The sequence below is a fragment of the Mycteria americana genome, chromosome Z, assembly GCF_035582795.1.
Source record: "Mycteria americana isolate JAX WOST 10 ecotype Jacksonville Zoo and Gardens chromosome Z, USCA_MyAme_1.0, whole genome shotgun sequence".
NCBI classification, from domain to species: Eukaryota; Metazoa; Chordata; class Aves; order Ciconiiformes; family Ciconiidae; genus Mycteria; species Mycteria americana.
The window spans coordinates 20854809-20868579 of record NC_134396.1 but is presented as its reverse complement, the minus strand read 5'-3'; the positions used below and the strand labels follow the sequence as shown (position 1 = coordinate 20868579).

Below are 13771 nucleotides of genomic sequence, written 5' to 3'. Positions count from 1 at the left end.
CCACATGGTTCTTGCTTTTAGAAATGTTTACCAAAAATCAGTCTCATCATAGAATGGTTTGGGTTGGAAGGGACCTTTAAAGAAGCGGTGGCTCTCTTGGAAGGACTCTGCTGTTCCTGCTCTCTGTTTTCTTCCCCAGCCTGCCCTTTCAAGCATCTTGACCGTTCTGGCTCTTTCCCCACACCCAACAAAGTTTTGGGAGTATCTTTGCGGGGTGCTCGCAACCGTCGGTAGGATGCTAAACGGGTACCAACTCCCCTTGCTCCCTGTCTTCTTCATCTGTGGGTTGGGACCTGGCTGCTTGAGGCACCATTTGAGTCTTGTAGTTCAATTTTGAGAATTATAGTTCAATTTTTTGTACAAGAGGCCTCTGGTCCTCCAGGATCGCTGGAGAGCCCCTGCAGTCCCACCCCTGTGTCAGGGTGGGGATGGGCCAATAAGAAGCCATGTGAACTACAGACGATGGTTTTTGGGTTTGCCATATTCAAGAATGGAAGGAATAGGATTAAACTGTGGGGCACAACAGGATGCTAGACCAGGCTGAACAGGGGGTTGTATGGAGACTCCTGAGTTCAGTGCTAGTCACACCTGCCAATCTTCTTCCCCCTCCCTATGTCTCTCCTGGAAATTGTTAGAAATATGTTTTGTGTTTACAAGAGGGGAAAAAAAAACCAACCTTTTTTTTTTTTTTCATTGAAAGAAACATACTGGAATGATTGAGAGACAAAACCAATATACAGTTGGGGAGAGTGAATGAAACAAACAAAATTGAAAGCAACAAAAAAAGGATTTTTTTTTTCTTTCAATATTAAGCATATGTATTATTGCCAGGCATTGTCATCCACAGAGTCAGCAACCCTGTACATTTTGGGAGAGAGTCTAGGAGGTGACAGCTGAATGCTGTTACTGTTGGGCATGTGACAGTGTTAGCTGGGCATGTGTTTTTAAACATTTGTAATTCCTTCCTGTTTTGCATAGCTGGTTTGGAAAGGGGATCTTCTCAGGGCCATTTATAAAGCTGCAAAAGTTTCTTTTTTCCAATAAGAAAAATCTAACCCCCAGATTTTCTTCCAAGGAAATACAACTTCCCCCCCCCCTAATATTCAGGAAGGCAGGATGATGTTAATTTTTCAAAATATTTTCCTTGCTCTCCTAGTTACAGTGCTAGTGACCTAGTGGTTCTGTTTGCTCTGCCGGCAGTGAAAAAGTTCTGCAAGCCATGTTTTGCACTTCCAGAGATAAAAATACTGGTGCCAAATTTTTGGCAGTTCGCTGTATGTGACCAGGGAGCTACAAAACATTTTTAGTAGAGTCTGCCCTTTGATTTTCATATGGTTCCACAGAAATCCCAGTTTAACCACAGATCAGTTTAAGGAACAGAACATAATGATCTTCTTCTCTGTGTAAACCAGTAGGGCTGCACTGTAATCTGCAGAAAAATCTGGTTTCAATGTTGCTGTTTTGTTCTCTTTTAATTAGATTTCCTTACCATAGTTGGTAAGACTTAAAAAGGTGGGGTTTTGTTTTTTTTTTTTTTTTAAGATAGAAAAAAGCATGGTCCTGCTGTCTGGAGTCCCACATTTGCACAGTTTTTGTTAGGTCTGTAAAATGATTAATTTTTCTACTTATTGTGCTCACATCTTTTGCTCCTTTTTTAGTGTTCGTTTGCTTTGGGGTTTTGGTGGGAAGAATGTTTGCATTTGAAAGTGTTTTGAGTCAAGTGTGCCTGTTTTGACATTGGAACTACAGGAAATAATTTTATGGTTATCGATAGATAAAAGTAAAAGTTACATGTTAAGTGCTGCCTATTCGAGACAGTTACAGGAGTCCTCTGATTAAGGCTATGCAGATCTTTTCTGTTTGTGGTAATTTTTCTCTTTTCCTGACACCTTTAAATCCTATCTTTCCCTTATGCATGCTTTGAGAGAGGTTGGGTGATCCAGCCGTATCCTCTCTAGTCCAGGAGCTGCAGACCTTTGGTTCAGTTTCTCTCCTTAACGGATTTATAGTACGACCTTGAGCACGTCACTTATCTTTTCCCTGTGTCTCAGTTTTTCACCTGAAACAAGGAAGGCCATAGAGAGTGAGGTGAGAAAGAGGCACTGCAATACTTGGATGTTTGGAGATGTGCAAATACTCAGACTGGTTGTGCCGAAGAAGTTCTGGAAGGTCAGTTTGTGGTAAAGGAGGTTTTTTAAAAAAATCATTTTTAGTCGAAAGGTAGGTGGTCTGAAAATTGCAGAGAAAAATAATAGCTGAAGAAGACTGCAGAATTATTGCTGCAGGTAATGACTGTGGCAATTGCACTCTGCCCTTTTTTGCTGCAGCTTTCAGAGATCTTTGTGTTGCTGCTTCTACTTACGCAAAACCTTTGCATGGTTCCTTGCACCTTGCAGAAGAGAGGCTTAACTTGGGGTTGATCCATCAGAGTCCTGCCAGAAACAACCTTTAAACAACATTTAAACATGGCAGTAGTTTATTTCAGTAGATAAAACATATTCTCATTTGTTTGGAGTGTCTATAAACAAGTAAATATTGAAGACTGCAGAGTAGTTGAGAGCTACAGAAGATGTGGGAAGTAAAATCTTCCTGGGATGTGAGCCTGAACTGAGCTTAATTAAAAAGCCGTGGAGAAATCTGGAAGCAGCAGCACTAGGCACTAAAACAAGCTTGTTCTTGTTTCTTGGAGTCTCCTCCACTCTTGATTTTCTGAGACATTATAATTCAAGTTAACCTCAAAAGGAAAACAGAAAGAAAAATGAACAAGTTACAAACATGTGCTGTCCGGCTTCCCAGAACTTGTCCTCCTCCTCTGCCTAAAATCCAAAACAAATTTGCTCAACAAAATAATGCTTCAAAAAGAGGCTCTTTTTTTCCCTGATGTTTAAATAAGCTCTTTTGCCTGTCTTCTGCCCAGTCTCATTTCACGCTAACATAAATAAACAATCTGGGATATATCTAATGTCAAGTTATTCTTTAAATGTGAAATACAATCCAGAAATACATTGTGAAGAAAACAGTCGTAGTCTTGAAAGTGCACACATGAACACATTTCTCAGCTTTCTTCCTCCTTGAGAGGCAGCCCTTCACTTGAAGTCTTCCCTGAAACATGGAAAATCGGGTTTTTAATGAGATGGGTCTTTGGTGAGCTTTTTGGCGGCGCAGGCTGCCAGCGTAAGTGTAGACTCAACAACCAAGTCATTGGCGAAACTTCAGTAGGAGCGAGGTCCAAGTCAAACTTGAGTTTGCTTTCATGTGAGGCCATGTGCACTCTCCGTGTTGCTGGGGCTCACACAGGCCTCCATGGAGCCAAAACCAGGAAGAGATTTTTATTGAGTCTAGCCCTTAGTTCTCAAGCTTTTGCAAATAAACTCAAGGGAGCCTTTCATCAGGGTATGGGACAAAAAGCGACGAGCTTTCCGTCCACATTTGTACTGCATATCCCAGCTAGTCTTTTGATGTGAATAGATACTGGACAAGGAGAGCATTTAGGCAAATTATCTCTTTATGTACTTTGTTGGAAGTGCTTAGTGGTTGTTTCAAGAGTCAGGGCATACCGACCGCTGTCATGTGAAAGTAGTATTAATGAGCTTGTTATCCTAAACCACATCAGGTGAATGGTCCAGTAAAAAAAAGGAAAAAAAAAAAAAAATCTGCAATCAGTCATGAACCAGACATTAGAAAGGTCTGAGCTGGAGGAACACTGTGAAATCCTGACAGCGGGACAGTGAACTGGACAACACGAAGAGTTTGGGACAAAGCCTGAGATAATGCAGTGTGCGTGCCTGCTGGCTCTTTGGAGCTACATTGAGTCACGAATGGGCAGAGGTAATGTTTTTGCCTCAGTTTTGTAAAAACTCTGAGCCCTTCTTCATCCCAATCCTGTGGGTGTTCTCCAAGGATCTTGCAGTACTACTATAGTTTATGCAAAGCTGTTTTTCTTAAATTTTTAAAGGTACATTGCTCCTTTAGTTTATCAAAAAAGCAAGATTTAAGTACCACTTACAAACAGTTGCTTTTCAAGAGGTAAGTGTTGCTAATAGCTCTTTGTAGGATAATGCATCATTCATTGAATAACATGAACATGATATTTTTAGCATGAAAGTGTTATTCTCATTATAGCTGTTCTAACTGTAGTTGTCACCCTAGTTTAAAGAAAACATTAAAAGAACAGACTTAAAAATTAATTGCATAATTCACATTGTAATTAGAAATATAGCTGCAGGGGAATAGTAAGGAGTTAAGTATAAATTTAGATGGCATGGTCTCCTGTCAGTCTGGCTGGTTTGCAGCAGCACTGTGATTCCATGTGCCCTGTCTGGGATTAGTAAAAGGATATATCCATGTGGAAGTAAATGCAGCGGAGCATAAAAACACTTGGACTGGCAGTCTAGCTTAAAGCAATCCAGAAAGCAGTGCACACAGATTGATTCTGCTTCTCCTGCAGCCTGCCATGACTGCGGAGTGTTTCAGTAAACTTGGGGGTCTGTGTAGAACAGCATTTTCGGAGACGGGGAGGGTGGCCTGCCACTCTCAGCAGGGTGTCTGTGAAGGCAGCAGCTGTTCTGTGTTCATTTCCAGGCTAGTGTTCAAGCAACTGCACAAATAAGTCAATGAAAAATTGACCCAAATTTATAGTACTGTATTGTTATTTTGTATTTTTCATTAATATTTCTGGTATTTGTCTACACAGCATCTATAGGAGACACTCGTTACAGAAAAGGGGTCTCTAGTGTGGGTGGGTTTCGTCATCAGCTGTTTGAATGGAAGAGTGGAGAACACCTGCACGAGGGGAGGTGTGAGCGGGAGCTTTGGGGGCCAGGGGCGGTCAGGGCCATTTAATCTCATGTCAGAACGTGCCTAGGTTTGTTACCTGGATTCACCCAGGACTACGCTTTTCTGGGAGAGCAAGATCTGCCGCTTTAAACTGGTAGTGGGAGGAAGAGGCTCCGCGTTGCTGAACGCTAATGATCTTTCGCCCTGTTGAAACGTGTGACGTCATCAGCGCTGAAATGGTGGAAAGCAGAAAGTGTTTGCGATGGAAAGTGTGCAGTGCAAGACGCTCCCTGTTCCTCCTTCCCCTGCCCTGCTCCCTGCCCTTCCCAGCCCTGTCCCCCTGCGGGAGACACGGGATGGGAAGCCTGCCGCGGGGCAATAGTGAGAGAGGTGGGGTCCACCAAACACTGTCATATGTTGGGCAGCGATGATGGGCAGGGACTGCCTGCCTGGACCTTTTGGGATCCACTGCTGAACAGCTTAAATCCCAAGCTGCCGTGTTACGTGTGGGAGGACTCAACAGATCTCTGTTCACAAAATAAGGAAATAAACAGGCCAGTTCCCTAAACCGAATGCATGAATCACCCATCGGAAATTTAGCAATAAGGAAGATCATAAAAACAAGTGGGGGAGGTCCTCTGCCAAGATCTTAAGGATCTGGGCTTGGTTCGGTGTTTTTTCAATGATTGGTTCATCAATGATTTGGGAAAGGGAGAGGGGGAGAATACTGATGTGGCAAAGTTTTTCTGACTATTCCAGTATAAACTTTCATAAGGCCCAGGTCTTTGGTAGAGAAGAGAGGTGGCAAAAATAATGTGTGTGACAAGGCATCCTATGAGACCTGTGAGGCTGTTGCTGACAGCGGTCTGCACAGCCATCGCGTCATCGTTGTGGGCAGGTGGAAAGAGCATTAGAGTTGGAGGGTGCTTGGTGTGTGGGATCTGGTTGGTAGCGTTTTGCTTTTAGTTGCCTTTAATTCACATTTGCTGAGTTTTCAACACAATTGTTAAAGTCTAATGTAGGGTAATGCAGATATTTTGGCCACGTATGTTGGCTGATCCTCTCTGTGAGAAGGTGTGCTCTAATTAATAAAAACAATGGAGTGAAGAAGGTAGGAAAGCCATGTGTGCCTGTGGGTCACAGAGGCTTGTGGAGAAGATCACCTAGCCCTTTCTACACCATCTTCCCTTGTCAGAGTGTTCTCCGCAGCTTTGGGAAATGATTGCAGGCTCTGCTGGTCCTGGGGCAGAACCAAGCTGGGGGAAATCAACTTCATCCCTAATGCCAGGGGAGACTCTGCCCAGAGCAAACCAGGCAGGGCATTTTTGGCAGAGCCGTTGTTCAGGCAGCTCTCATCTCACCTGTGTCCAACAGTGACCCTCCCCAGCCCTGTTTCTGGGGTCGGTAGCCCCGCTTTCCATCCCATGTACATCCCTTCTCCATTTGCGGAGGGGGCACTGGGCCCAGAGGGGTTGTCTCCTTCTGGTACGCCTGAGAGAGAGAGCCCATGGTTTAGCGGTGTTTGGGGAGAGGGAACCCACGCGCTCGGTGCCGTGGGGCTGTCCTCTGAGCGTGCCGGGGAGGCGACAGTGCCGTTCCATGGAGACTGCGGATGCTGGTGACATTCCTCTGCTTCCTTCCGTCTTGCCATGAGCTGCGGGAATGGTCAGACAATAGACAATAGAGTGTAATATCTCTGAAAAACATTTATATCATACAGATGTGTTTTGGCAAGCATTGGGTGAAAGAATTTAAGGCATTACGTTATTTATCAAAAGCATTAGCCTTAGGTAATGCACACAAAAACCCCATTTGTTTTTTATCTTCACATCTATACCTTTGTATACATAATTGAAAACATTTTTTCAGTGGAAAGTAAGGTTAATATTTTCCAGCTAGAAAGCACCTTTTATCTCATAAGCTACCACATCTCTGTGCCAGCTGCATGCAAATGCCACCACTTCGGAAACAAAGAGTGGCGGGTGAAAAGTGGGCTGGATCATCCCACAAAGTGCAAGAATGGCAAAGAAAAATATTTTTAGCCAAAGACTGTAAGGCAAAGCCCTTTTTTGTGGCAACAAGCGGCGTGAGGTCTTTCACAGCTGCATAAAGGAGTTTTACAAACTAGAAAAAAATAATCTTTCACAAGGCCCGAACAGAGGAAATAATGTGAGGGATATTCTATTATCCCTTCAGAAACAGGGGTTAAGGTTGATAATTTATCTGCGCTTTCAGACTGCCATTGACAAATTCCTGTGCAAGATCCTATTCAGGGGATATTGCAGTAAGCGGGTGAAAAGCCTAAGAACTTGGCCAAGAAACAGAGGATAAATGGCAGGAGTAAATGATCAGGTTTTTATCACAGCAGAAGTTTAGTAGCTGGATTCTCCAAGTGTTATGTAATAGGGCTGCTGTTGAAAAATTCTTTAACAATCCTTAATTACTCATTTGTATTAGAAGGTTCTAAATGAACGCTGCTAGTTTAAAGGAGGGAGTAGGCAATAACTGAACAGTCAGTGAAAACATTTATGCAGCATACAGAGGTCATTCAGGAAAGTAGATGTCTCGGCATGTAAAGTATTTTAATGCTGTTAAATACATCAGCTGCATTTCCACATTACGAGTGTTTTGTTTGATTCTAGTTATCCCTCTCTGGACTAAACAGAAGTCCAGGAAGACCAATGGGAATGAGTAAGTGTATTTTACTTGAATGTATAAGTGAAAAAGGCCAGAACTGGTCAATTTAGAGAAAAGATGCACAAATGGACATATCACAGAAGTAAGCAAAGTTTACTATTTCACATAAAGTAGAACAAGGAATAATTGCTAAAATCAAGAGGTGAGACATTTTAGAGCCAGTATAAAACATACAGCGCTCTCTAAATGTAAACTGCTGTTTGCCCATGGAGCGCTGCCTTTTGTACGTGTCTGAAATTAAGACTTTTATTCCAGTTGGCGTTAAATACATCCGATGAGTGAGAGAGCACACTTGGGTATGGAAAAATTCTGCGTAGAGGGGGAAATCTTTTGTGTTGGAGCAGTTGGGAAGACATTTCCTAAGTGAACAAGTTATCCAACAAATATGCTCCGTCCTTTCCTTTTCTGTCAAACTGAGGCCATGATGGGAGGCAGGCGAGTGCCGTGGATGGTGTGCAGGTGGGAAGGTGTACGTCAGTGCCTGCATTCCCATATACCCAGGGGATTTATCAGTGCAATTTGAACCTGACATTCCAGCGAGTGGAGATATTTTGAAGTGGATGCTTAAAGCACGGATTTATATCCTCTCTGTATTTTCAGTCATCCATTGTCTGTTGTAATTCCCTGGGGCTGTTAATTATATATATAAATCAAACAAAGCCTATGGGAGTGTCTAATATTTAAAGTGAAAGTCCAAGGCTTCCAGCGTCTGCGGCGAATTATTCTTTTCAGGCCTAACAAAGCTGGCAGAACTTCAGTTAAGGGAAGGGCAGAACAATGATGTGTTTCAACTGTGTTTTATGTAATTTGTGCACTTTATGAAGTGCTTGTATAATAATTATTTTATCCCTGAAAACCTGATAGATATTTCCTAATGGGTTTTGAATTAAATTTGCATTTGAATTGCATTATTTTCTTTCAACAAATACGTTGTTATCTCCGACTGAAATGTGGATTGAGGAATCACTTGAAACATAATACAGAAGTAGCGCTGCAGACCTCAGCAGCCTGCAAAATAATTGAAGTGAAGTAAGGAATGTTAACAAGCTCAAATGTCATCATGTTCCAAAAACTGACATTTAAGCTGATCCACATTCCCTTTCCTCCTTTATGTGGAATACAAAACCACATACATTGTGGAGTAACTAAAAGAAATGTTTGGTGGAGTTGGTTAAGAAACAGTGGACATGTTATTTTTGTATTAGCTCTTGTATAGCCACATTCGAGCCTGTTTAAAAAAAATGTAGTTTGTGTAGTGTAAAGATGTTGGGGGAAGGGATAATGAGTTCCTACTGAATACTAATTGCCTACGAGTTGTTCAGGGAGACTGTATAAGAATGGAGGATTTGTTGTAAATTAGTCACTAGCTGTATTGTGCATTGCTGTGAGGTTAGACCAGAGCTGTAAAGGTGCCAGCTCTACAAAATCCTTATGATTCACTGTCTAACTTGGTGACTGTGTGAAGGAGAAAATACTATTCAGACTAAACATTACTGGGAAGAGAGCTCCTTTAATGACAGTGTAATCTTTCTTTGTAACACTTAAGCTTTAAGCTCATTCGAGCTAGAAAGGTGGGAGTGACAGATTTTGAGTGGGTTATCGCTGCTTTTCCAGCTGCAACATCCCAAGGTCTGCCAAAGTTGTAAACGCTGAGAGGAGGGGTATTGCTCTGCAGTAACAGAGGGTCCAGCAGATTGATTAGTGCTCTTAGCTTACTGTTAATCTTTGGCTTCTTTAATTCCAGCATTTTGCCTGTCCTTCATTTGAGAGTCCTTGTAAACCCCACTTTTAACATGGAAACAAAGCTTTGAAAAAGCTTGCAATAGTTCATTTACTTTTGAGACGTATTTTCTCATTCCTTACTTGGCTCCTATTGTTTTCATTTACATCAAAATGGAAAGGTGAGTTAATGATTCACTGGCACACAGTGACCTTTCAAATAGCTCTGGACCACGATGCAACAGCTCCACTCAAAGCTCTCATACTTTAACCGCCTTGCTTCTGCCTTAATATTTGCAGCCTGATCTGTCTACATGTCTGGACGCCTGAAGAGAGCAAACATTTACAGCTTCTCCCTCCCCTGTGTTTAGTGGGCAATTTGATCCTTCTTTGTCCATTCCTTTATTTTACATCACTCTTAGACTTGACTTGCTATTGAGAACAACAAAGTGCAACTTTGGGAATCTGCTCTCTGTTAATTTACTGCAAAAATGGACTCAGACTCTGATTCACCTTTTAATTACTCTTGGCCTTCCTTACCTAAAATGAGGATTCGAAGAAGGGCATCCAAACCAGGTAGAAAAAGCTGTCTTCTTTTACATGACTCTTGCTTAATAGCTCTGCCTCCTTTTCATTGTCTGGTTGTGTGCAGATGGCTATAAAGAGCTCGCATGAGGTAGATCTTCTTTCTGTCAAAAGTCCACCTCACTGTTAGTTATGCTTTTGTAGATAGTGGTGTTGGAATTTGTTAAGTAAGAAGAAAGTGTTTTCTCCAAATTATGTACTGTTCTTTAAAATTGTTTTCATTTCTTTACTCTCTTAGGGCTTTTTTTTCTTCTGGTTGTATGTATAGCTCTCACTGAGCAGCTCTGACACCCTGGGAGCTGCACGGCACAGCAGCGGCTGCAGAAAGCTCTGCTGGTTACAGTTGTTTTCATTTAAGGAGAATTTGGTAATTCAAATATGCCTCAAGAGCTAACAGGATTTTTTTTTTAAATTATGTACAAAAATCTTACCAGAATGAAGAGGGAAATCTTTTGCTTTCTGTAAAAGGAAGCAAAAGGGTCAATTACTCTCTTTGGTGGCAGGGTCAGTTACTGTCTTTGCACAGACATTGTCCTCCTTTGTGGAGAAGTCTTTGGGAGGTAAGCATTATAAATGTTGTCAGTATGATATAAAGGGGGTTTTAGGGAGGTTGAAAGGCACTGACCAGCAAGTTTCTGTTAGGAAGACTTATCATTGAAAGCTTTAATGAGGAAAGATAAATTTTTACTACACTTAAAAGCAAAGAAATGAAAAGAAAGAATGGCAAAAAATGTAATTGGTGCTTCCTTCCATAAAATTGCCTTTTTGTGTTTCAGAAAGGGAAAAAAACAAACAAGAGAAGTAAGATCCATCAGTGTCATTAAAGTCAATGAGCCAGGAGAATCATGTTTACACAGAGACTTTGACCTAGTTTTAGAGTGAAAAATGTGTACAGAATGCACATTTTAACATGCACAACACTTTCTGAACTTTTTACTTTTATTCATGAGGAAATCCAGTATTTCCCAAGTGCATAGGAGTTTCTGCAATGTGTACGGATGCACGTGCAATTTGCAAAGAAGACGAAATGGGTTGCAAGATGCATGGTGTGTGTTCTTCCCATCTCTCATGAGGACTTGTTTTATCTGTAAATGCTGTAGCTGCGCACCCATCCTCCATGGCACTTTTGTTGTTATTTATTTTACCTTTAGACAGCTTTTTTTTTTTTTTTTTTAATACTTCACCTGTTGTAAAGCACTGTAGACAGATCTAGTGTTTGCATGTTATAGTATTGCATCTTCTTTCCCGTTCCTGTTAATAGTATACCAACACATGTGGCTTGTGTGCACCGCTGACCATATATGTGGGGTTGTTGGAGCAAGAAGGTACTCTTGGGTGCATATGCATGTTTTAGTGGTAAAGTCCATGGGTTTGCTTATGCTTGGGGAATTGAAATCCTGGCTGTCTATGCGATTGGAGAAGTGCCTCAGCAAGGGGACAGCAGGATCATGATCTATGCTCGTGATCTATGGTTTTTTTCTGGTAGTATCTGAACATGGCCAGTTGATCCTGGCATGCAGGTGTGGGGCACATACCTTGCAGCTGCATTTCCCCCATGCAGGAGTTCAGGTCTCAGTGAACAAGAGACCTGTAGTGCCTGGTGGGAAGCAGTGCGGGATTCTTCCTCTGCACCCTGAAAGTCATGAAGTCATTGTTGTGTACCTGCGCTGGGTGCTCCAGCTGCTCTGGGCAAATGTCAGTCTCCTCCCTTCCCCTCCGAACCAGCAGGCTGTTGGTTTCCTGGTCTGGGGTTGCTCCCTCTGGGAGGCAGGGGAGCTGTGCAGACCTCCGGTGGGAGAGTCCAAAGCAGAAAGTCTTACACCCCACTTTGCCCCATACGCATCAGTGTTTTCAGATTTTAAGTTCCCTGCCTGCCCCAAGGTCAGCTTTTGTCCCTGCTGGGGGACCTCTCAGGCTGGGTGGTGGAGCCCCTGCCCTCCCCCTGAACTCCTGGGGGCCAGCAGAAGCCAAGTGCAGCCTGCACACCTTTGGGGCCAGGCATTGCAGGCTCCCTCCCTCCTGCTGAGGCTGCCTGTGCATGGCATAATTAAAGGTTAATTAGGCTCAACAGAGAATGTGAACATGTCTGTGTCTTAGTGATTGGACTGGGGAGAGGGTCTAAGTTTTGTTCCTTGCTGCAAGACCCCTAATGGTATTTATTTTGTTATTTAATGTGAAATGGCCATAAGGCAAGTGCCTTCTCCCCTCCCCTTGCACCTCATAGTCCTACCTGTTCAGAGGCAGTGATTCTCAGAGCCTTTTTGGAGGCTTTAACAACTTTCAGGGGTGCTGAGAATACCTGTCTGACAAGTCTGTCCCACTCTGCTGGGAGGTGGGAGTTATGTGCGGAGTCCACTTGGGCAGAGGTGGGAATTGAAACCGGGCATCCCATGTCTTGGGAAAGTACTTTGTCTGTTGTGCTATTGTATAAAATGAGACACCAACTTATTTCTGTTTGTATATTAATTTGTATAGTAGGTAAGGTGCCTACTTCAGGGAGGGTGGTCAGGGGTGTGAATCCCGTGTTGGTAAGGGACGTTTTCTTGCATCCCATGTTTAGGTGACAAAGATCAAAGTCAGTGATTGACAAGTGCCTTTATCCTCAGTGTTTCTTAGTTGCTACTTTAGGACCACGTCTTGAACATGATGGTATGTTTTCTAGCACCCAGGTGCCTGATCCTCTCCATGCAGTATATAGGAAACACAATGCTTTGGTTTCCACTCCATAGATTTAGAATAGTGAAATGTTTGTCTTTGTAACAACAGCACGTTAAAGCCTACATTGCTTTACCCTCCATGTAGTGCTATTCTTATGTACTTGCTTAATTTTGCTGTCATGAGTAGTTGCACTGTCTGAATGAAGCACTAAGGCACCTGAATTAGGGATGCAGATGCCCCATGGAAACTGGTTGTATGGTCCACATCTACAGACGTGCATGTTACTTCGGTCGCCCCCTTGCCAGGAACATGTCGACTTCTTTCTCCAAATTCACGTGACCACTTCAGGGTTTAGAGGAGTGTTTCTACAGTCCTGCATGACCCAGTCGCTTAGCTGTCTGCATGTTGTGGTTTAACCCCAGCTGGCAACTAAGCCCCACACAGCCCCATTGCTCACTCCCCACCAGTGGGATGGGGGAGAGAATCGGAAGGGTAAAGGTGAGAAAACTCGTGGGTTGAGATAAAGACAGTTTAATAGGGAAAGCAAAAGCTGCGCACAAGCAAAGCAAAACAAGGAATTCATTCACTCCTTCCCATGGGCAGGCAGGTGTTCAGCCATCTCCAGGAAAGCAGGGCTCCAGCACGCGTAATGGTGACTTGGGAAGACAAACGCCATCACTCCAAACGTGCCCTCCTTCCTTCTTCTTCCCCAGCTTTATATACTGAGCGTGACGCCATATGGTATGGAATAGCCCTTTGGCCAGCTGGGGTCAGCTGTCCCAGCCGTGTCCCCTCCCAACTCCTTGTGCACCCCCAGCCTCCTCGCTGGTGGGGTGGGGTGAGGAGCAGAAAAGGCCTTGACTCTGTGTAAGCACTGCTCAGCAATAACTAAAACATCCCTGTGTTCTCAACACTGTTTTCAGCACAAATCCAAAACACAGCCCCATACTAGCTACTAGGAAGAAGATTAGCTCTATCCCAGCCAAAACCAGCACACTGCATTTTTTCGCTGACTTCATAGCTCTGTTACTTCCAGTTATACATTAACCCCTGCTCAGATTGCTGGGGGTAAATGTGATGAGCTGTCTGAAAACTATTCATTGCATCTAAAGAAGGGAATTTGTAATTTCTTTCCTGGCTCTTGGCTTGGTCATGTTGAGGTATTTCACTTCTCTTCTGCTGTGTGCTCTCTCATAGAATAATTTAAGTTTTGATTTTTGTGGAAAAACAGTCAGTGTTATGTGCTGGCCATTTTCCGACACAGGTCATTCAAGGCCATACATTTTCTTAGACCAACATAAAGCAAGTTTTGAATTATTGCTATGATGATCATGTA

The 13771-nt window shown here is 43.0% G+C and overlaps 1 protein-coding gene across 11 annotated transcripts in view; it reads left to right on the top strand.

The window, feature by feature from the left end:
- Positions 1 to 13771, top strand: part of ARHGEF28 (Rho guanine nucleotide exchange factor 28) — a 127504-nt gene that overhangs the window by 53953 nt on the left and 59780 nt on the right. For 2 of the 11 annotated variants that reach the window (XM_075526596.1, XM_075526593.1), the window contains exon 1: positions 9502 to 9768. The exons of the other annotated variants lie outside the window; for them this stretch is intronic. In XM_075526596.1, the coding sequence (XP_075382711.1) occupies positions 9684 to 9768 (85 nt within the window). In that variant the 5' untranslated portion in view covers positions 9502 to 9683. Of the gene's footprint in view, positions 1 to 9501; positions 9769 to 13771 lie in introns of those variants that run through there. 11 annotated transcript variants of the gene reach the window in all.